The sequence below is a fragment of the Mya arenaria genome, chromosome 10 (genome assembly GCF_026914265.1).
Source record: "Mya arenaria isolate MELC-2E11 chromosome 10, ASM2691426v1".
Lineage (NCBI taxonomy): Eukaryota > Metazoa > Mollusca > Bivalvia > Myida > Myidae > Mya > Mya arenaria.
Genome location: NC_069131.1, coordinates 47,561,223 through 47,583,382, shown reverse-complemented (window position 1 = coordinate 47,583,382; position 22,160 = coordinate 47,561,223). Strand labels below are relative to the sequence as shown.

General features: G+C 39.6%; 1 protein-coding gene across 1 annotated transcript; it reads right to left on the bottom strand.

The window, feature by feature from the left end:
* Positions 1–999: 999 nt before the first annotated feature.
* On the bottom strand, positions 1,000–14,526 carry LOC128204039 (complement factor H-like). Its single transcript, XM_052905369.1, has 12 exons — positions 14,438–14,526; positions 12,099–12,213; positions 11,452–11,586; positions 10,955–11,125; positions 9,750–9,935; positions 8,687–8,857; positions 7,849–8,031; positions 6,829–6,996; positions 5,694–5,876; positions 4,647–4,835; positions 2,512–2,725; positions 1,000–1,241 (listed from the first exon to the last, which is right to left on the bottom strand). The coding sequence occupies exons 1-12, from the start codon at positions 14,474–14,476 to the stop codon at positions 1,067–1,069; spliced, it is 1,929 nt and encodes a 642-aa protein (XP_052761329.1). The 5' UTR covers positions 14,477–14,526; the 3' UTR covers positions 1,000–1,066.
* Positions 14,527–22,160: the final 7,634 nt, after the last annotated feature.

Here is a 22,160-nt window from a genome sequence, read left to right as displayed (position 1 = left end):
CAAAATTATTATTTGAAAGTCTCATTGACAACATTAACATGGACATTCAGCATATCGAGGTAACAACATGCTTGACAGAAAATGGTTCTGACAGGCGTGGTCGATAGGCCGAGGCACAAACGAATTTGTCCCCTCTTTTTGGGTGTAAAAATTGTATGCATAATTCCATGCATACCACAGGTATAGTTTATACGTATGTATATGTCGAGTAAGTTGTTAAATAAATGTGTGACTGTCCTACTGACTCAATTAAACAATTTTGATGAGTTTTCTTGTTAACATTTAGGTACAAATTGATGTATTATTAAGCATTGATGTGTTAAATGAATGTATTATATTCATGTTTCTTTATGTTTTCGTATTACCTTTTATTACGTACCTTTCTGAAATCCCATTCTAAGCATTTTACATGTTAAAACGATCATTAATTCTAGTTATAGGCCATGATGAAAAAATGTAATAATGCTTTTTAACAATATGTATTTTTGCGTTCCTGTTCAAAATGTGTTTTCTCATTTGTGTTTGTATTATCATTATTATTATTATTATTATTATTATTATAAATGATGACAGTGCTATGCTGTTCTTTGATATGAAAACCTCTATGGAGTATGCATAAAATGATGACATCGCTATGCTGCTCTTTGATATGAAAACCTTCATGAGGTATGCATAGGAACTATAAAATGCTATCATCTTTAAAAGTTACTCAATTCATGATACCACTTCCATGTATAGTGGGCATTTAATGTCAAGTCCATAGCCCCATTTTTAGATATGGAACACTTATTTGACAGCATAAGAAAGCAGGGTTAATCTGTGACGCCGTATTTCTGCTGACAATCTTTGCAAAGATGTGACATTACGCATGCGAAGCCCATACTGTTGTATTTACTCGCGGAAAAGGCAAGCCAAGGTTAACCGAAAATGTACTCGAGGATTTGGAAAAGTAATTGAGACACGTACAGTGATTGAAAACTTTATTATTTCCAGCTGGAGAAAACATTCAGTACATGTACGTATATAGGAAAATGTTTCATTAATGCAATGGTTAAACTCGGTTAAATTAGATTGTAGATTTGCACTGGTTGGTGCAAATAATTCCGATTTCATCAGCGCAAGTTTCATCAAAACCATCAAATTCGCACTGTAGCAGGTTTTCCTCACTTCCGGTACACACCAGGTCATCGACCCAGTGATCTCCGGTGTAACCACCAAACTCAGCCATGGCAACACTATGTCTGAAGAAAAAAAAATGATGCAATTACTGAACAGCAAAGTGATGCACAGTAATTACTCTACGGCGGAGCGGTTCGCAGCAATGGCTCTGCAGCGGAGTGATCAACAGCAATTAATAAACAACAGATAAATCAACAGCATTAACTCTTCAACGTTGCGATCCACAAAACTTCTATACAGCGGAGTGATCCATAAAAATAACTCAACAGCGGAATGATCCACAGGCAATTACTCTACAGCGAAGGGATTAGCAGCAATTACTCTACAGCGAAGGGATTCGCAGCGATTACTCTACAGCGAAGGGATTCGCAGCAATTACTCTACAGCGAAGGTATTCGCAGCGATTACTCTACAGCGAAGGGATTCGCAGCAATTACTCTACAGCGAAGGGATCCGCAGCAATTACTCTACAGCGAAGGGATCCGCAGCAATTACTCTACAGCGAAGGGATCCGCAGCAATTACTCTACAGCGAAGGGATTCGCAGCAATTACTCTACAGCGAAGGGATCCGCAGCAATTACTCTACAGCGAAGGAATCCGCAGCAATTACTCTACAGCGAAGGGATCCGCAGCAATTACTCTACAGCGAAGGGATCCGCAGCAGTTACTCTACAGCGAAGGGATCCGCAGCAATTACTCTACAGAGAAGGGATTCGCAGCAATTACTCTATAGCGAAGGTATCCGCAGCAATTACTCTACAGCGGAGTGATTCACAGCAATAACTCAACAGCGGAATGATCCACAGGAATTACTCTACAGCGGAGTGATCCGCAGCAATTACTGTTCAGCGGAGTGATCCGCAGCAATTACTGTTCAGCGGAGTGATCCGCAGCAATTCTTAGCTGTAATGACTCATGACACAAACAAAAGAAAGAAATAATAACATATTATCATAGATCTTTTTAACTATTTTAGTCACAATGACTCAAAACATTCGAAAATATATTGGTAAGGCCGTGTTACGTCCGCTAAGTGTGTTAGGTGTACATTTTCATTCTGCGCAATGATAACATTATCATGACATGTAACACAATTAGTAAAGCTAATAAATTGTGTTTTCAGTCATAATTAATCGAAAATTATTATTTAGTATTTACAATAACATAAAAATGTTTCATTTTAATTCCAAATCATATGGTCAAAATAAAGTGTAAATTCTTGCACGGACACTAAAAAGTGTTATGACGAACTATGTTGTTGTTATTTCCTTTATTTTCTTTATATAGAAAAAGGAACGGGTGCAAAAATGAATACCAAACGGGTGCCTTACTGAAAGCCAAACATCTTGCACGCGACGAGAAGGTTCGGCCATGTATCCCAGAGTTCGGTGCAGAGAGGTCGCCACTCTTCAGCATGAAACATCTCCAGCCGACCTTTGGTCGTGGAACAGACGCCGTTTCCACCGCCCTCACAAAGACGCCACTGTTTACCTCCGCCCCAGATCGGCACGGTACAGCTTCCGACAGCTTCACACCCCAGAGGCGCTGTAAAAGTACCAGACATTGAGTACAAGTTAAACATGGACCGCCTCAAGCAAAAACATGCAACTGTGACCAAGAGGACCACAACGAGGATGCAAATGGGATAACAAAACATACTTAAAGCACTGTAAGATCGACGACCAGACTATCGGCCCTATTCATTCAACTAGTTTAGCCCTAAGCCATGATATATCGCGCATTGCAGTATCTGTGTATTATGTTAAGAAAAACTAGGTCTACAAGTGTTGGCGACGGGCAAAACTAGGTCTATACACGGTGGTGATGGTCGTAGCTAGGTCTATAGGTGGTGGCGACGGACGAAACAAGGTCTTTAGGTGGTGGCGACGGACAAGACTAGGTCTATAGACGGTGGTGACGATCGTATCTAGGTCTACAGGTGGTGGCCACGGACATAACTAGATTTATAAATGGTGGTGACGGACGAAACTATGTCTACAGGAGGTGGCCACGGAAGAAACTAGGTCTATACGTATTGGCAACAGACGAAACTAGACTTATAGGCAGTGGCGACGGACATATCTAAACGTAGAGGCGATGGACAAAACTAGGTACATGTATATAGACGTTGGCGACGGGGTGTTAGGTCTACAAGTGGTGGTGACGGACGAAACTAGGTCTGTATGCGGTGGCTACGGACGTAACTAGGTTTGTATGCGGTGGCTACAGACAAAATTAGGTTTGTATGCGGTGGCTTCGGACGAACCTAGGTATGTATGTGATGGCTACTGACGAAACTAGGTCTGTATGCGGTGGCCACAGGCGAAAGCAATGGTTATCAAACACCTTAAGGTTGACATGGAATAAAAGTGTAGAGGGCTATGTACAACGCCATGATGGTTTATTTGATTGTTAGGTCAAGCAAATATAGATAAAAGCTTTCTTGATGTTTGACTCAAATGTCTATATATATACTTACCAAAGCGCATATGCGAATCGCTGAATAACTGAGGACTTAAACCTACTTAAGTGTCTGAGTGTCTGAAGAGACCGTGTTGCCGGAAGCTTTCTTTATGTTTATTAAAATTGGAATCCGTCCAGCGATCCCAGTGGTTGAGGCGTAAGCGCAAACACTAATTTACATTGTGGGAAAACACCATACAGTAAAGAAGTGACGCAGACAGGACAGAAACACCGATGTTAGAAAATATAACTGTTTGTATGGTGTACGCAAGGGTCCAAAAGTGAAAAATACACGGTCAGCCCAAAATTATTGGATTCAACCATAAATGTATCTATGTATGGTGCGCCCTTGTAATATCATATGTTTGCACTCTATAAACATACATGTAAGGTGCGCCCAGTGCGCCCATACTCTTTTGATGCAACTATAAATCATCGTTGCATCCCAGCATATATATTTTAATCATAATTATGAGGGTGCAAACATAATTCAATTCAAAATAAGGATGCTTCCTTATCTATATTTAGAACATATCGATGCTTTCATAAATTGTGGAATTTGTCTTGTTGATAATTATATATAGATTGTATAACGACTGTAAAGATAAAACCAAATTTAAACATGTAAATATAATTTGGTATTGACATCTTGCCGATAGATTGTAATACCTTAGGCAACGGAAAATATTTCCTTTTTCTTATTAAATCTACGTGTGACACTTTCATGTACATTTAGCAAATTAATTACCAGGTATATATACATATACAAAACACCACCAACATTAACATCATATCATTACCGCCAACACCAACACCAACAACACCACCACTACCACCATCGCCACCATCACCATCATCATCATCATCATCATCATCATCATATCATCGTCATCATCACCATCCTCCTCCTCATCATCATCCTCCTCCTCCTCCTCCTCATCATCATTCATTTTGAGCAGCTCTCTAATTCATGAGTCAAATTTCAGAGTCAATAACATCTTACAGTCGGGAATACAGGACGGGCCATCCGACCACTCCCCATCCGCCTGACAGGTGACGTAGTTCGGCCCACAGCTGTTCATAACAAACCCATCCTGGCATTCGTAAACCACCGTATCAGATGCCAAATGTGGGGGACTGTAGCCGTCAAGTGGCATCGCGTTCGGGATAGTGGGGAGCGGGTTGATACATTCTGGAATGTAAGCTCTCTTAATCAGATAGTTGGGTAATCAAAACTTATCAATAAGTAGTTAGTTTTAGGCTTTTAGCTAATCATTTCACTGTAACAATAAACCTATGTTGGACACAAACAATATGATTTACTATATACTTTCTTAAGCACCTATTTTCCGGAAAGGAATTCACTCACATTATTGTACTTGATTCTATGAAAACAACAACAACAACAGCAGCAACAATAGCAACAACTGTAGCAGATACTTGTTTTAAAAGTCTTTTGTAAATACTAGTCTTTAAAATTCCAAAAGCGCTACAAACCAGAACACTTGCTTACATAGTATTTAAACGCAGCTAATTGATGATGTTTTGTGTGACACTCATTTAGTTGCCGTTTTACACGAACTTGTTTTTGTTAATGTTTGACTCTGTAAATCGTGAGTGAGTCCCTTTTAAATATATACGTATATATGTATTGGTTGCCTGGTTACCATGATAATGTGTAGACCATTGAATTCAATATTATAAACCAGATTGTTTTGGCTTTCAAAGTTGGCAAAGCACGCCATTTTAATTCCGATTTCAGCCGAAAGAAAAGAACAACAACTTTTAGTTACTTAATGTATGATATGCTCTCGATAATTGTTTCTACAAATTAGCTATCAGCAAGCTAATACGTATCAAATGATACCAGCATTATATGGGTCTCCATCCCTAGCTAACGTGTCCGAATTGGTTGCCCGCTAACAGTGTCACATAAATACAAAACAAAACAGTTCGCTCGCGTTAGCGACTTCTATCATTTAATATTAATGATTAAATACGTTATCAGAGAGATGGCTTATTTATAAGATTCTATGTCAGGTATTGTTACCTCTAACACATTGGATTTCGTTCTTCCAGGCCCCCAGGTCACATGAAATGATGTTGTCGCATCCAGGGGCAAGGGCGAAACACTCTTCACACTCGTACCGAATAAGATCTCCATTCATATATGGAGGATCTCTGATTGCTAAAGGAAAGGCGTGTTCGAAAACCGGAAGCATAGATGGGCACGCTAGAAATATAATTAGCTAAGTAGAATAACGATCGGATAAATAGGTTTTCTTGCATAAGTAGAAACATGATAATATGAGTAGAATAATGTACCAGTCAATTGTAACCACGCCCCCTCCTGGTCCGGGGGTATACTGGGGATAGCGGAGGAAATAGCTCCACAAATAACGGGTAATTGGCCTTACCATCCATGTATCCCGAGGTGTGGGGGCATTTCATGGCCGAGATTATACCCGGGTTTGGCTGAACCGAAAGTCAAAGTCCCCGCTATTCCCCAGACCAGGAGGGGGGGGGGGGGGGGCGTGGTTACAATTGACTGGTGCACAACTAAATTTACTAGCATGATAACATGAATTAGGATACACTCTTGTGCACAGTGGTCAGAAATTGGCTCAGTGTGAGCATTATTTGTTAAGCTTATAGAGAGCTGAATTTTATACCTTCTGTACCCTGTGCGTACGAGTGGATACTCACGATACATGTAGAATAATGCTCCGAGAAAATAAAAACGCCATTGCAACCAAGACATGTAGTCGAAATAACAAGCTACACGATCGACAAACTTGACACATCGAATATCATGTGTCTAGAAAAATTGGTTTGAAAATGTATGTGATCAAATGATGATCATCTCTCTCTCTCTCTCTCTCTCTCTCTCCCTCCCTCCCTCCCTCCCTCTCTCTCTCTATCTCTCTCTCTCTCTCTCTCTCTCTCTCTCTCTCTCTCATGCAAAACATGGCATAGCAAAGCAAAACATGACATAGCAACAACGCAAAACATGGCATAGCAACGCAAAACATGGCATGGTAACGCAAAACATGGCATGGTAACGCAAAACATGGCATGACAACGCAAAACATGGCATAGCGCAGTAGTGTATCGGGGGTATCCGGCGAAGCAAAGAATATGAGCTTATTTTTCTCTATAATGAGTATGACAAGAAAATAACGAACCTGGAATGCATATTGGAGGTTGGCTCCATCCTTGGTCAGTGCACGCAGATATTTCTGGCCCGATTAAGACGAACCCTTCATGGCATGCATACGTCACAAAGCTACCAAATGTTACGACTTCCGGAACGGAGAAAATGAAGCCATACGTAATAGGAAGAGGAGGCTCGCCTGTAACATAATGCCATACAATCAATAAAACAATACATGATGTATAACCCCCTCCCCTCTTGCGTTCCTGATAGTTTTTGTTTTCTAACCGATTCCAGGGTAATACTTAATACTTATTATCGTTTTTCTACAATGTTAAAAGTTTGAGTTTCGGCGTATCCGAGTCTCGAGTACTTCTTGAAGCTGCACTCTCACAGAATGAACGCTTTGACAACTTTTTTTAATGTTGTCTTGGAACGAGCCAATTTCTGCGAAAATCCATGTAAACCTAACAAAAAAATCAAATCACAGATTTTTATACTTAAGTTAAAAAAATTATGTGTTATGCATTTTTCTTAAACCGTTTACGTTTAAGCCATAACACATTAATTTTCAAACGGAAATATGATAATTTACGATCTAGTTTTTTTTGTCAGCAATCTTATATCATTGGTTTGCAGATATTATGCAAACATTTGCTCTTATCATGACAAAAAATAGAAAAGTTGTAAAAATGGTATATCTGTGCAAGTGCAGCTTTAAACACCGGTTGAATACCGCGAAGTAAAATGGGTTAAGCCTCACCCATTTTCATTGATAAAACAGGTATAAATATGAATCAAATTATTATTTACCCAAAATATACAAATTATTTGACACTATACATACACATACAAACAAATCACAAACAAATACAAACAAATCAAAGTTGGGCTACAATTTATAGTGTTTTTAGTTGATTCACTTCCCAGGGTGCTCGTGTCATATCGCTATCGCATCAGTCGGAACACCTCGGTCATTATTTAACAGATGTCTGTCTCGAAGCTTGTCGAAGATAGCCGAGTTGCTACAATTGTATCGGCATTTACTTACACGTTAGGACGCAAGTAACAGCACCATCCCAGACACCGCTTGGCAAGCACACAGCTATATTGCTTGAGGTCAATGCTGTTGTTCCAACACATTCATAAATGATGGTGCTTCCGGCGACAAAGGGTGGGGAACCAAATAAAGGCATCGAGTTCGGAAACATTGGAATATCAGCGTCCAAACATACTGTAAAAAGGAAACGAACTTGTGATGAATCAGGTATCTTCTCGTTGGTGAACACACCATAATTTTCAGAATAATAACCATCATGATCTCGATATATTTAATCATCAGCACACAGCTTGTGCTGTTATATGTATTTCTGTATTTCTGAAAGTCCAAAAAACGCCATACAAGTAAAGTAAAAGAGATGAGAGTGGTATATGTGTCCGCCTCTTTTCGAAGGTTGGAAGTTCGAGTTCCATTAGGGGAACGTTTATAAAGGACACCATCTGGTTTATGCCCAGGAAACGGACTCGATTCAGTGGTTCGTTCCGCCTAAGGCTGTCTTCACAGATTAGGATAAATCAAGAAAATAAAATTATAAGGATTAAAATCTAAACATAATAAAGTGACAAATACTTAATAATACAAAGTTTGTGGTGAAAAAAGCACCCCAACTGGACACCAACGTTCGATCATTTTCTTTAGTCGACATCAATACAATAAATATGATTTCAAGTCCTGAGGCATCGACCTTTGTACAAATATGCACAATAGTCATCAAACGTTTGTGTAATACGAGTTATGCTTAAATTTGAAATGTGTTAAAAATTTGGCAAAGGGTTAAAAATGTACGACAACGAAATCATCGATTGAAAAGTTAATATTAATTTCGTACATCTTTTGCACTCGGGTAACGCAGTCCACACACCACCAGCCTGGCAGATGACATTGGTCGGTCCTATGATGGCGTGGTTTTCTTCACACACATAGTTTACAGACGCTCCCTTAGGGAACGTGGTGTCCATTTGTTCTGGAGATCCATTCGGGATCGCAGGAGGGGTGGTACCTAGTTGTTAAATGAAGACTCAAGAAGTAAAGACGAAGAATGTGGGATAAGATATAATATATACTAGTATATTCAAATTACCGCGAAACCCGTTGGCTTGATATCGCTTGACTCGATTTCCTCGTTGGCTCGAACTGAATTGCAAGGACCGTTTCTGTTTTACTTTTTGTAAGCATTACCGCTTGGCTCGGTATTCGCGATGCTCGAAGTATTTAGACTATCGAGCCAACGGGTTTCGACTGTAGTTGATATACAATAACCAAACTCATTGAAGAGAATAAATCTTATCTTAATGTCATATGATCACTTTTTTTCCATTGATACGAAAACCTTTTAAGCTAAATTCGATTGTGACGAACACATTTTAACAGGCGGTGAATTGTGACAGGATCTAAAAACGACTTGTAGATATCACACCTATAATAATATTCGCCGGATGAGCGAAATATGCGCTCCACTAAATATGTGCTATTATAAGAGTAGTTGAGGAACTCTAATTTGGGCCCAAAAGTGATTGTTTCGAGCCAACCGTACGATATAAATGCCGTCGACCCTTGTATTTAAAGAAAAAGGGGTCTTACCACCATTAACACATTTTTAAACATAAACTGTCATCATTTTTTGACAGAATAAAGCTCCATAACAACAGCAATATATAAGTGACATTTGGAAGAAATAGCGCTATTTGCAAGAAAATGATAATCTTGACAATGCTTATTTTTAAAAAAGCAATGAAAAAAATACCTACCTAGCTTACCTAGTTATTCGGGCGATCCTACCCTAAATACACATTATTAGGCCTTATTGGATTATCGCTCGCATATACATTGTACATAATGGCAAGGTTTCAAAAGTACATTATTATAGAAAAGCTCTCGTAATATCTCCTCACACATAGGTATACAGGCCGGAGCCCCTTCCCACGATCCATCGGGCATACACGTGATAGCGTTGTCGTTCCCATGGGTCCTACTGAAGCCTGGTAGACATGCGTAGATGACTACTGCTCCGTTCCTGTACGGGGGCTGCGCTGACTGTGGTATGGCGTTCGAGGCAATCGGTAGCATCTCACTGCACACTTGAAAATAAAACGATACGTCTAAATGTAAGAATTATTCGGAACTCCTCGGCCATTTTTATCGAAAACAACCTCGGATGCATGCCGGTACATCAGTTGAAGAAGTTCGTAATTTTGTTAACTATATCATTGATTAAATGTAGTCTTTTAGAGTTGTATTTATTGATCTAAGTTTAAATTGATTGACAATAAAGTGTATTATTGCAAACATAATTAAGATTCCTAAGAGTTGAGTCGTAAAGTTTTACTGCTAAATAAAATTACTACGCGATCTACTTACAGCGGACTTAGACGTACCACTTTTTGAGTATGTAAACCGTCCAAATACATCGGATGTTTTTTTCGATAAAAACGGACGAGGAGCTCCGAATGATTATTGATTTGTCATCGCACCGGGAACGGTTTCAACACACAGCATTCGGAGCCCCTCCATCGAAAATAACCTCGGATGTTCTTCGTATAATTTTTAATTAAAATCTAGTGGTTTAACGTGTATATTGTATAACAAAGCTAAAATTGAATCCCATTAAAGGGCATAATTGCTTAAATTCTTATGATTCCCAACAGTTAAGACATTAAGTTTAACTGCTAAATTAAAATTACCACGCGATCTACTTGCAGCGTAGTTAAAGGTAAAGATTTCTGATATTGGCAACCGTCCATAATTTGTCTTCTCTATTCATGGACCTAAACATTACAGCACAAAACAACAACAACAACAACAACAACAACAACAACAACAACAAAAACTACATACACATAGATGTGTCATTATAGATGAATGTTTTGGCATAACCGCGGTACCAGTTTGGAACTGTAAGTGCAGGCATTCAATCGTAACAACTCGGCCATCTCCGGCAAGCTTCGAGAGTTAATTCCTGTTGGATACAGGCCGGGGTGTTCCGATTGGCCGGCATTGTATTCACATAACAATTACAATCACCAAATCGGAACACGTTGTTTTCGATTGAAAATGACGGAGGTGCTTTATTACCATCAACAAGCAAGGGTTTACGTACGCAGTTTACACTCTGGTTGATCTGTCCATGAACCGTCTGTCTGGCAGGAGGCAAACTCGTTTCCAACTCGTATGTAGCCTTCGTCACAGTTGTAGAACACAGTGGAGCCCACGGTGAATATGGTTACGTTGATGCTGACATGCCCAAACGGTATGGACGGAGGAAAGGCACCTGCAAAAACGATTGTGTTTCTTACATATTGTGTGTCCTTATTCGGAAGACAATACAAAATAGTTGTCTTCCTCTGAGCCAGCCAATCACGCACATTTTGAATACGCCTCGTATAAAAGACGGTTTTAAAGTTAGATGTCCTTTGCTGAGAAATATTCCACCAACGTTAGTGTGCATGATTTAGCAATATGAAAGTACTGTAATAACTTTGAAAGTGCCGTTCAATAATATATTTGTTCAAACACTGAGTTGTTTTATTAAATCACGTTATGATAAAAAAAATCGCTTTTAAGACTATTGTTATCTTGGCATGAGGGTCGACTCACATTTAGTGCAGATTTCATCTTCCCCGTGTGGGCATTGATTTGTTCCGTCGCATACCATGGAGTTTGGAATTATTTGTCGCTTATTTTTGGACAGCCCCTTTCTACACATGAATTCATTGCTTTCACAACATGACTCTAAAATAAAAGTGAATGCAATTTTAATAAGTGTTGGACCATGTGGATCTGATTCAACAATTTGTGTATTGAAAAACATATAATATAATGTTATTATCAGGTATAAGACGGCAATATGATTCACCGAGTGAGCACTAAAACTTTATTTCAAGAGAGGCGTAGCCACGAATCACTATTGGAAATCATGAGCTTAAAGAGATTGCAATCTTAAACTGAAACCATTTTTATTTTTATTACATACTTAATAGCGATATAAAATGACATAACTTGTTCAACATTAGTTTTTCAGAGGAGTACGTTAAAAGTATGCGAACGTAACATTATTTCGAAAATAATGCCGTTGAAATTGGGAAATTTATTTCACTGATAAATCTCTATAATCACTCGAAAGCATTTATTCAATTGATGTATTTCCTCAGATTTTCAATAGAATATAGATATGCGCAAGAAAGAAAATAACATTAAAGTGATAGATCTTCCGAACCCCTCAAATGTAAAAATAGAAAACTTACTCAGTTTCATATAAGCAGACAAATCGTTTCCATGTTTCGGATTTGAAGTCGACACTCGAGACGCAAGGCTCAGTTGCAAGAAGCTGGCACAAATCAGCAGAATCAGCATAGCTATCTGCAAACACTTGCAAGACAACAAAAAACTGTATATTCTAAACATACTACACAGTCAATTTTCTGTGTCCTCTCTCTCGAAATGCCACAAAATGTTTCCTACGCACAAAAACAAAACAGGCACGCCCCATTACTGATTCAATTTGTCAGTTTTAGTTTAATAGGCCCATAGCTCTACTTGAAATATGATTATCACAAATGAGTATTACAAAACTCCACCCCATTTCACAGCTTAATCCGCCCAAATATTCTGATCGAAATATCACAAAATGTGTCAAACAAAAAGGCCGCACCATCTTACAGTTAAATCCGCCCACAATTCTACAAACACGATAAATTCCCGTACACGTGTCACCTTCTTAAGGTCCTGTCTGACTCAGAGGAAGTGGATTTTAAAAATAAGATTTTTAAAAATTAAATGTATATCTAGTCTCACGATTTTCCAATAAAACATATCAAATTGTAGCCAAGGGAAAGTTGTGATTTATTTGATTGATGATCGTAATTGAAAATCAATATTATATCGGTAATTTTTCCTAGCTGAGGCGACACGACGTCTAATAAGAATTTCCAAGTATTGGATATTGACATGTTAAGGTCGTAATTTACATTTATTTTCTTGTATCCATAACAATTTGCCATATCATGTGCTTAAATACTAAATTTTCTTTTGTTTCATGTATTGACTCGCCGATCGCCTTGCATATATGAAAAAAGTATTGTTTCTTGTAAATATTCAGGGGTCATTTTGATCTAATTAATAGTATGTAATTATGTTGAATGTTTGAACTGAAAAAAAATTATGTTCAGTTCTGTTCTGTTCATATTTACACGTATTTTCTATTGAAATAAAATATTATAAGAGACGGACAACAGTACATCTAGTCTAGAATCATAAAAATAATTCATGTACGTATATTACAATACTATGGCATTTGGGATAACACTATTTATAAATTATTAATATGAATATTTTATTTTACTACGGTTATGATTTTTTCAGCGATAGCTGTTTAGCCTCAGTTTTGAACAAGATGTTAGAGAAATGTCTTAGATTGAAGAGCAATCAAATGTTGTTATTTGATGATATCTGTCGAAGAAATAAAGGAAATGAAACGTTTTGATAGGTTTTCAGTTAAGTCGGCGAGCCTAGGAGAGGCACTAATAAGATTGAATTTTAAAATGAAATGTTCTGGATACTTATTTCTTATTGCGTTCCTTATAAAATAACTTTATGTAGAAAAACACAGAAGAAGAGTAAAATGAAACATACATTATGTGAACCCAAAACGTCTAAAAATAAACAGTGAAGTATAAAAATAAGCTGTTGTTGATCTTAAAAATATATTTTTTGACACTCTTGAGACAACAACAACAACAATAACAACAACAACAACAACAACAACAACAACAACAACAAAAAGACAAAACAACAACAACATAACTTAAATGTCTTTCATCATTATATTAAGTCAGAGTATTGCCGTTGTTCTGATGTCCACATAGTTGTGCAAATATTCTGCTTTAACTTTTAAAGGTACTATATATCGAAATGAAACTTGGCACATACACTGCCAGAGTAATTATGTTAGGCTTGTCAAACATGTTTAGCAAAAAGTATATCTCTGCCAAATTATTGAGTAAGAAAATTGTGGAAAAGCTAAACGTTTTGGGACCGAAGCAATACTTGAAAAGAACTTGGTATTTAAATGCATTATGCACATGTTCAGTTTGTCCTGCTTTCTCATACACTCTTCATTACCTTGTTTGCAAATTGATCGCCATTTTTCTTTTTTTTTTGTAAAGATATTTCTTGTTTATTCAGATCTTACTTCATAGTGCATAATTTTACACGTATGATATACCAATCCATTAAACATTCCGAAAAGAAGACAAACTCTCACAAACGGCTAAAACACTGGACAACCGTAGAATGTGTAAAGGTTAGGTGTTATGAATAACAAATTCATACTAGGATAAAATATTTAAAAAAAACAAACAACCATAGTTAAAGTTGTGTTTTTCACTTTCCTATTACTTTTACTGTATAGACGATTATTTTTACATTTAACTATTTCACAGCAGGTTGTTGTAAGCAATCTTGTCAATTTGGCTTTGGGTGAGCAACAAAAAATATGCATTTCTCAATATTTAACATACCAATAACAATTTGACAAACGCTTTGAGTTTAATCAAACAATGTTTTTTCTTATACTATCATATACCTGATGGAGCACATATTTCTTGTTCCGGCAAATGCTCATATCTGCCCGTTTCCAGTCGTTAAGATCCAACTCCACATCTGTATTTAGCCAAAGCGAAATTGATAGTCGAAGTGAACTTTAATTATTCTTTAAGATCTCAACTTATTTCGCCCTCAAAAACTTTCACTGTTTTTCTTAATAAAGTCATATTTCTGCTGATTCATATGAGCATCAACCAGAGCTTCTGTAACATCATCCTTCATAGTCGTACAAACAAATGGCGTGATTATATATTAGTTTACATATCAAATTCTAGACACGGAAGTTTGTTCTCCACATTATAACACTATTTCTTGTAATAATTTCTGGCTTTCCTGTGTAGCGCCCTGATCAAAATATTATTTATTTCATTTTGTCTCAAAAATTCAATATTAATATTTAAAGTCGCATTTGCAGTTAAAACAAAATCAACTACGTACAGTAAAATGGGGACATTTTCTCCTGCAATATCAACCCTTTTTATATTGCAGCTCTTAATAAGCTTAGCTTAATTATTAATATAGATATTTAATAACACACTCGAAAGCGAACAGCCTTGCTGGACGCCAGAGTTAACAGCCTTGCTGGACGCCAGAGTTAACAGCCTTGCTGGACGCCAGAGTTAACAGCCTTGCTGGACGTTAACAGCCTTGCTGGACGCCAGCGTTAACAGCAAACCAGTCAGTTTTAAGCTATTAAGACGTACAAATGAAACTAAATTTGAATACAAATGCTTTACAGCAGTTTAAATTTCCGCGCATAAATCTGCGATTTAAAGTTAATTTCATAAGACATTAAGATTCAAAGAGTCGAACGCCTTCTGAAAATATATGAACCGAAGGTTAATATTTTAGCTTTAAAGAGTTTCAACTATGTTTGTTAGACCCAAAACACGGTTTAAGGTATTTCAACCTTTTCTAAAACCATTTTGTCCAGCAATAATACGAATTGGACAGTCAGATCATTCACAATTCTGCTATTAAGAAAGCTAGTATACACCATATAGATAACAAAAGCGTGATTCCTCAATGACGGATCTTTTTCTCCTGATTTTTGAATTGGATCAGTTGTATGTTCTGACCATGCATGCGAAGCATTACCTGTTTGAAAACATGTATCAATCGCAAAATGTCAGTAACCCTTAATTGCTAGCCAAAATTAATATAAATTTAGTTGTTCACAGTTTCCGGCCCTTTGTGAATTTCTTCTATGCTATCAAGTTTAAGTTTGTCCGAGATTTTCAGACACAGTAAAAATTCATAATTTCATTCCATGAATATTAATTTAATCAAAACATAATAAATGTGTTACAAAGGTACAACTTAAGCGATCCCCAGACTTTAACGGAAAATGGCCAAAATTATGTTGAGCTTGGTGAAGGTTTATTAGAATATATTCGCACGCGAAACACACTCGGAACGGAAGCGATATTTTCTATCTATATTCCCCAAGGCAGGTAGATTATAAAATAAAATTTATTATAAAGTATTGGACGGCTGATTTTGTATTTTATATTTGCTTAAATTATTTGCGAGAGGGGACCGAGACAGTTAATACTAACTGAAAATTAGAGACGAATTAACTGGGCGATTATTTGTTTATATGAATAAAGAGTTATTAGTATAAGGGAATCAAATGATTGAAAACCAATTCGCTAAGATAAAAAAAATGAAATAAAAAATGCTTGCAGTTTTATTGTGGAGTTTGTTTGTGGTTAGCGGGGCTTCACACCGGCCATTGGAGAAACCAAAACGGCACTTCGATGGATTCCCACATCTCCAGATATACGGTCAGTTTAACTTAATTACATCACTGTTACCGATGAAGGATTTAATATTGAAGTTATACCTTATGACATATTACCAAAATTTATCGAAAGATTATTACAGGTAAAAATTCATTTCACTATTTGTTGTTTGTAATTGGTGTAATATTTTCATTTGGAAGATTTCTGTATGAAATAGACTTTTTAGTGGTTTTTAGTGATGTTTTTGTTTTATTAAATATAAATCATTTTGATTGAATGATTGTTTTAGCTTGTTACGTTTGGGATGTTTCTAGAAATCTGGGCCTGACGATAGTACAAATGTTATAGAATTACTACATAATCCGTTTCATTTTGATGAATCAGGCTTGGTAATAATTCCGATAGCATATGTGTCCATGTATATATTATAATTTACGTTCAACAATTTTTGGCGATTCACATCACTTTTGTCCAGTTATTACATAAACATACATTATCATCAACTTATCTATTGATCAGGTAAGGAGTTTGTACCAAAACAGTTCATGTTCCTTGTTTAAAAGTACACCCCTGAATTAAGCGAACATGAATTGTTTCGAAATAAAATTCTGTGACAATAACGCGTATTATAATTTTATGTGCACGAAGAGCAGATATAATACACGAGTATATCAACAAATATTGTATTGGTAGAATATTGCTGTGAAAACAACGCGTATATGTGCACGAAGAGCGCCTTCACCACGTCGAAGAAGCCGATTATCATTCCGAAGAGCGAGGTTTGTGACGGAACGAAACAATGCCCGAATGGGGACGATGAGAAATGTACAACGTGTAAGTACTTTCTTGACGATTCACTGTTGATAAACAATTTGGAATATCTTACGAGTGATGTGTATAGTGTTCATAGATTGCTGAGAAGACGACGAAGGTCGATACAGAAAGTTTTTGGTAGATCATTGTGTTACTCTAACTCGACAAATTGCATCACATGACTGAGTGATTTAGGTCTTGCCCATGAGCAGGTACCAACATTCCCTTACTTTGTTAGAAATCATAATATTTCTTTCCTTCTAGGTTCGCCACCGCCAATGGAAGCGTTTGCCACAAGCGTCTACCAACAACCATATACTTAGCCAGTAATCAAACTGTCCGTCCTTCTAGGTCCGGCACCGCCAATGGAAGCGTTTGTCACAAGCCACTACCTACAACCATATACTTAGCCAGTAATCAAACTGTCCGTACTTCTAGGTCAAACTGTTCGTCCTTCTAGGTCCGGCACCGCCAATAGAAGCGTTTGTCATGAGCGTCTACCAACAACCATATACTTAGCCAGTAATCAAACTGTCTGTACTTCAAGGTCCGGCACCGCCAATGTAAGCGTTTGCCACAAGCGTCCACCAACAACCATATACTTAGCCAGTAATCAAACTGTCCGTCCTTCTAGGTCCGGCATCGCCAATGGAAGCGTTTGTCAGAAGCCTCTACCAACAACCATATACTTAGCCAGTAATCAAACTGTCCGTACTTCTAGGTCAAACTGTCCGTCCTTCTAGGTCCGGCACCGCCAATGGAAGCGTTTGCCACAAGCGTCTACCGACAACCATATACTTCAACCAGTAATCAAAATTTCCGTCCTTCTAGGTCTGCCACCGCCAATGGAAGCGTTTGCCACAAGCGTTTACCAACAACCATATACTTAGCCAGTTATCAAACTGTCCGTATTTTTAGGTTCGGCACCGCCAATGGAAGCGTTTGTCACAAGCCTCTACCAACAACCATATGCTTAGCCAGTAATCAAACTGTCCGTCCTCCTAGGTCCATCACCGCCAATGGAAGCGTTTGTCATGAGCGTCTACCAACAACCATATACTTAGCCAGTAATCAAACTGGCCGTCCTTCTAGGCCCGGCACCGCCAATGGAAGCGTTTGCCACAAGCGTCTACCAACAACCATATACTTAGCCAGTAATCAAACTGTCCGTCCTTCTAGGTCCGCCACCGCCAATGGAAGCATTTTCCATGAGCGTCTGCCAGCAACCATATACTTAGCCAGTCATCAAACTGTCCGTCCTTCTAGGTCCGCCACCGCCAATGGAAGCGTTTGTCATAAGCGTCTACCAACAACCATATTCTTAGCCAGTAATCAAACTGTCCGTCCTTCTAGGTCCGGCACCGCCAATGGAAGCGTTTGCCACAAGCGTCTACCAACAACCATATACTTAGCCAGTAATCAAACTGTCCGTACTTCTAGGTTCGGCACCGCCAATGGAAGCGTTTGCCACAAGCGTCTACCAACAACGATATTCTTAGCCAGTAATCAAACTGTCCATCCTTCTAGGTCCGGCATCGCCAATGGAAGCGTTTGGCGTGAGCGTCTACCAACAATCATATACCTAGCCAGTAATCAAACTGTCCGTCCTTCTAGGCTCGGCACCGCCAATGGAAGCGTTTGCTACGAACGTCTACCAACAACCATATACTTAGCCAGTAATCAAACTGTCCGTCCTTCTAGGCTCGGCACCGCCAATGGAAGCGTTTGCTACGAACGTCTACCAACAACCATATACTTAGCCAGTAATCAAACTGTCCGTCCTTCTAGGTCCTGCACCGCCAATGGAAGCGTTTGCCACAAGGGTCTACCAACAACCATATACTTAGCCAGTAATCAAACTGTCCGTCCTTCTAGGTTCGGCACCGCCAATGGAAGCGTTTGCCACAAGGGTCTACCAACAACCATATACTTAGCCAGTAATCAAACTGTCCGTCCTTCTAGGTTCGGCACCGCCAATGGAAGCGTTTGCCACAAGCGTCTACCAACAACCATATACTTAGCCAGTAATCAAACTGTCCGTCCTTCTTAGTCCGGCACCGCCAATGGAAGCGTTTGCCATGAGCGTCTACAAACAACCACATACTTAGCCAGTAATCAAACTGTCCGTCCTTCTTGGTCCGGCACCGCCAATGGAAGCGTTATCCACAAGCGTCTACAAACAACCATATACTTAGCCAGTAATCAAACTGTCCGTCCTTCTAGGTTCGGCACCGCCAATGGAAGCGTTTGCCACAAGCGTCTTCCAACAACCCTACACTTAGCCAGTAATCAAACTAACAACCATATCCTTAGCCAGTAATCAAACTGTCCGTACTTCTAGGTCAAACTGTCCGTCCTTCTAGGTCCGGCACCGCCAATAGAAGCGTTTGTCATGAGCGTCTACCAACAACCATATACTTAGCCAGTAATCAAACTGTCTGTACTTCAAGGTCCGGCACCGCCAATGTAAGCGTTTGCCACAAGCGTCTACCAACAACCATATACTTAGCCAGTAATCAAACTGTCCGTCCTTCTAGGTCCGGCATCGCCAATGGAAGCGTTTGTCAGAAGCCTCTACCAACAACCATATACTTAGCCAGTAATCAAACTGTCCGTACTTCTAGGTCAAACTGTCCGTCCTTCTAGGTCCGGCACCGCCAATGGAAGCGTTTGCCACACAGTCTATCAGCAACCATATACTTAGCCAGTAATCAAACTGTTCGTCCTTCTAGGTCTGGCTTCGCCAATGGAAGCGTTTGTCATGAGCGTCTACCAACAACCATATACCTAGCCAGTAATCAAACTGTCCGTCCTTCTAGGTCCGGCACCGCCAATGGAAGCGTTTGCCACAAGCGTCTACCGACAACCATATACTTCAACCAGTAATCAAAATTTCCGTCCTTCTAGGTCTGCCACCGCCAATGGAAGCGTTTGCCACAAGCGTTTACCAACAACCATATACTTAGCCAGTTATCAAACTGTCCGTATTTTTAGGTTCGGCACCGCCAATGGAAGCGTTTGTCACAAGCCTCTACCAACAACCATATGCTTAGCCAGTAATCAAACTGTCCGTCCTCCTAGGTCCATCACCGCCAATGGAAGCGTTTGTCATGAGCGTCTACCAACAACCATATACTTAGCCAGTAATCAAACTGGCCGTCCTTCTAGGCCCGGCACCGCCAATGGAAGCGTTTGCCACAAGCGTCTACCAACAACCATATACTTAGCCAGTAATCAAACTGTCCGTCCTTCTAGGTCCGCCACCGCCAATGGAAGCATTTTCCATGAGCGTCTGCCAGCAACCATATACTTAGCCAGTCATCAAACTGTCCGTCCTTCTAGGTCCGCCACCGCCAATGGAAGCGTTTGTCATAAGCGTCTACCAACAACCATATTCTTAGCCAGTAATCAAACTGTCCGTCCTTCTAGGCCCGGCACCGCCAATGGAAGCGTTTGCCACAAGCGTCTACCAACAACCATATACTTAGCCAGTAATCAAACTGTCCGTACTTCTAGGTTCGGCACCGCCAATGGAAGCGTTTGCCACAAGCGTCTACCAACAACCATATTCTTAGCCAGTAATCAAACTGTCCATCCTTCTAGGTCCGGCATCGCCAATGGAAGCGTTTGGCGTGAGCGTCTACCAACAATCATATACCTAGCCAGTAATCAAACTGTCCGTCCTTCTAGGCTCGGCACCGCCAATGGAAGCGTTTGCTACGAACGTCTACCAACAACCATATACTTAGCCAGTAATCAAACTGTCCGTCCTTCTAGGCTCGGCACCGCCAATGGAAGCGTTTGCTACGAACGTCTACCAACAACCATATACTTAGCCAGTAATCAAACTGTCCGTCCTTCTAGGTCCTGCACCGCCAATGGAAGCGTTTGCCACAAGGGTCTACCAACAACCATATACTTAGCCAGTAATCAAACTGTCCGTCCTTCTAGGTTCGCCACCGCCAATGGAAGCGTTTGCCACAAGGGTCTACCAACAACCATATACTTAGCCAGTAATCAAACTGTCCGTCCTTCTAGGTTCGGCACCGCCAATGGAAGCGTTTGCCACAAGCGTCTACCAACAACCATATACTTAGCCAGTAATCAAACTGTCCGTCCTTCTTAGTCCGGCACCGCCAATGGAAGCGTTTGCCATGAGCGTCTACAAACAACCACATACTTAGCCAATAATCAAACTGTCCGTCCTTCTAGGTCCGGCACCGCCAATGGAAGCGTTATCCACAAGCGTCTACAAACAACCATATACTTAGCCAGTAATCAAACTGTCCGTCCTTCTAGGTTCGGCACCGCCAATGGAAGCGTTTGCCACAAGCGTCTTCCAACAACCCTACACTTAGCCAGTAATCAAACTAACAACCATATCCTTAGCCAGTAATCAAACTGTCCGTCCTTCTAGGCCCGGCACCGCCAATGGAAGCGTTTGTCATGAGCGTCTACCAACAACCATATACTTAGCCTGTAATCAAACTATCCGTCCTTCTAGGTCCGGCACCGCCAATGGAAGCGTTTGCCACAATCGTCTACCAACAACCATATTCTTAGCCAGTAATCAAACTAACGACTATTTACTTAGCCAGTAATCAAACTGTCCGTCCTTCTAGGCCCGGCACCGCCAATGGAAGCGTTTGTCATGAGCGTCTACCAACAACCATATACCTAGCCAGTTATCAAACTGTCCGTCCTTCTAGGTCCGGCACCGCCAATGGAAGCGTTTGTCATGAGCGTCTACCAACAACCATATACTTAGCCAGTAATCAAACTGTCCGTCCTTCTAGGTTCGGCATCGCCAATGGAAGCGTTTGCCACAAGCGTCTACCAACAACCATATACTTAGCCAGTAATCAAACTATCCGTCCTTCTAGGTCCGGCACCGCCAAAGGAAGCGTTTGCCACAATCGTCTACCAACAACCATATACTTAGCCAGTAATCAAACTGTCCGTCCTTCTAGGTCCGGCATCGCCAATGGAAGCGTTTGCCATGAGCGTCTACCAACAACATATACTTATCCAGTAATCAAACTGTCCGTCCTTCTAGGTCCGGCACCCTCAGTAAGCGTTTAAAACGAACGACTCAATAATAATACAAATCCTTTTCTTTTCTTTTCTTCTAGTTCCGAAAGCGTT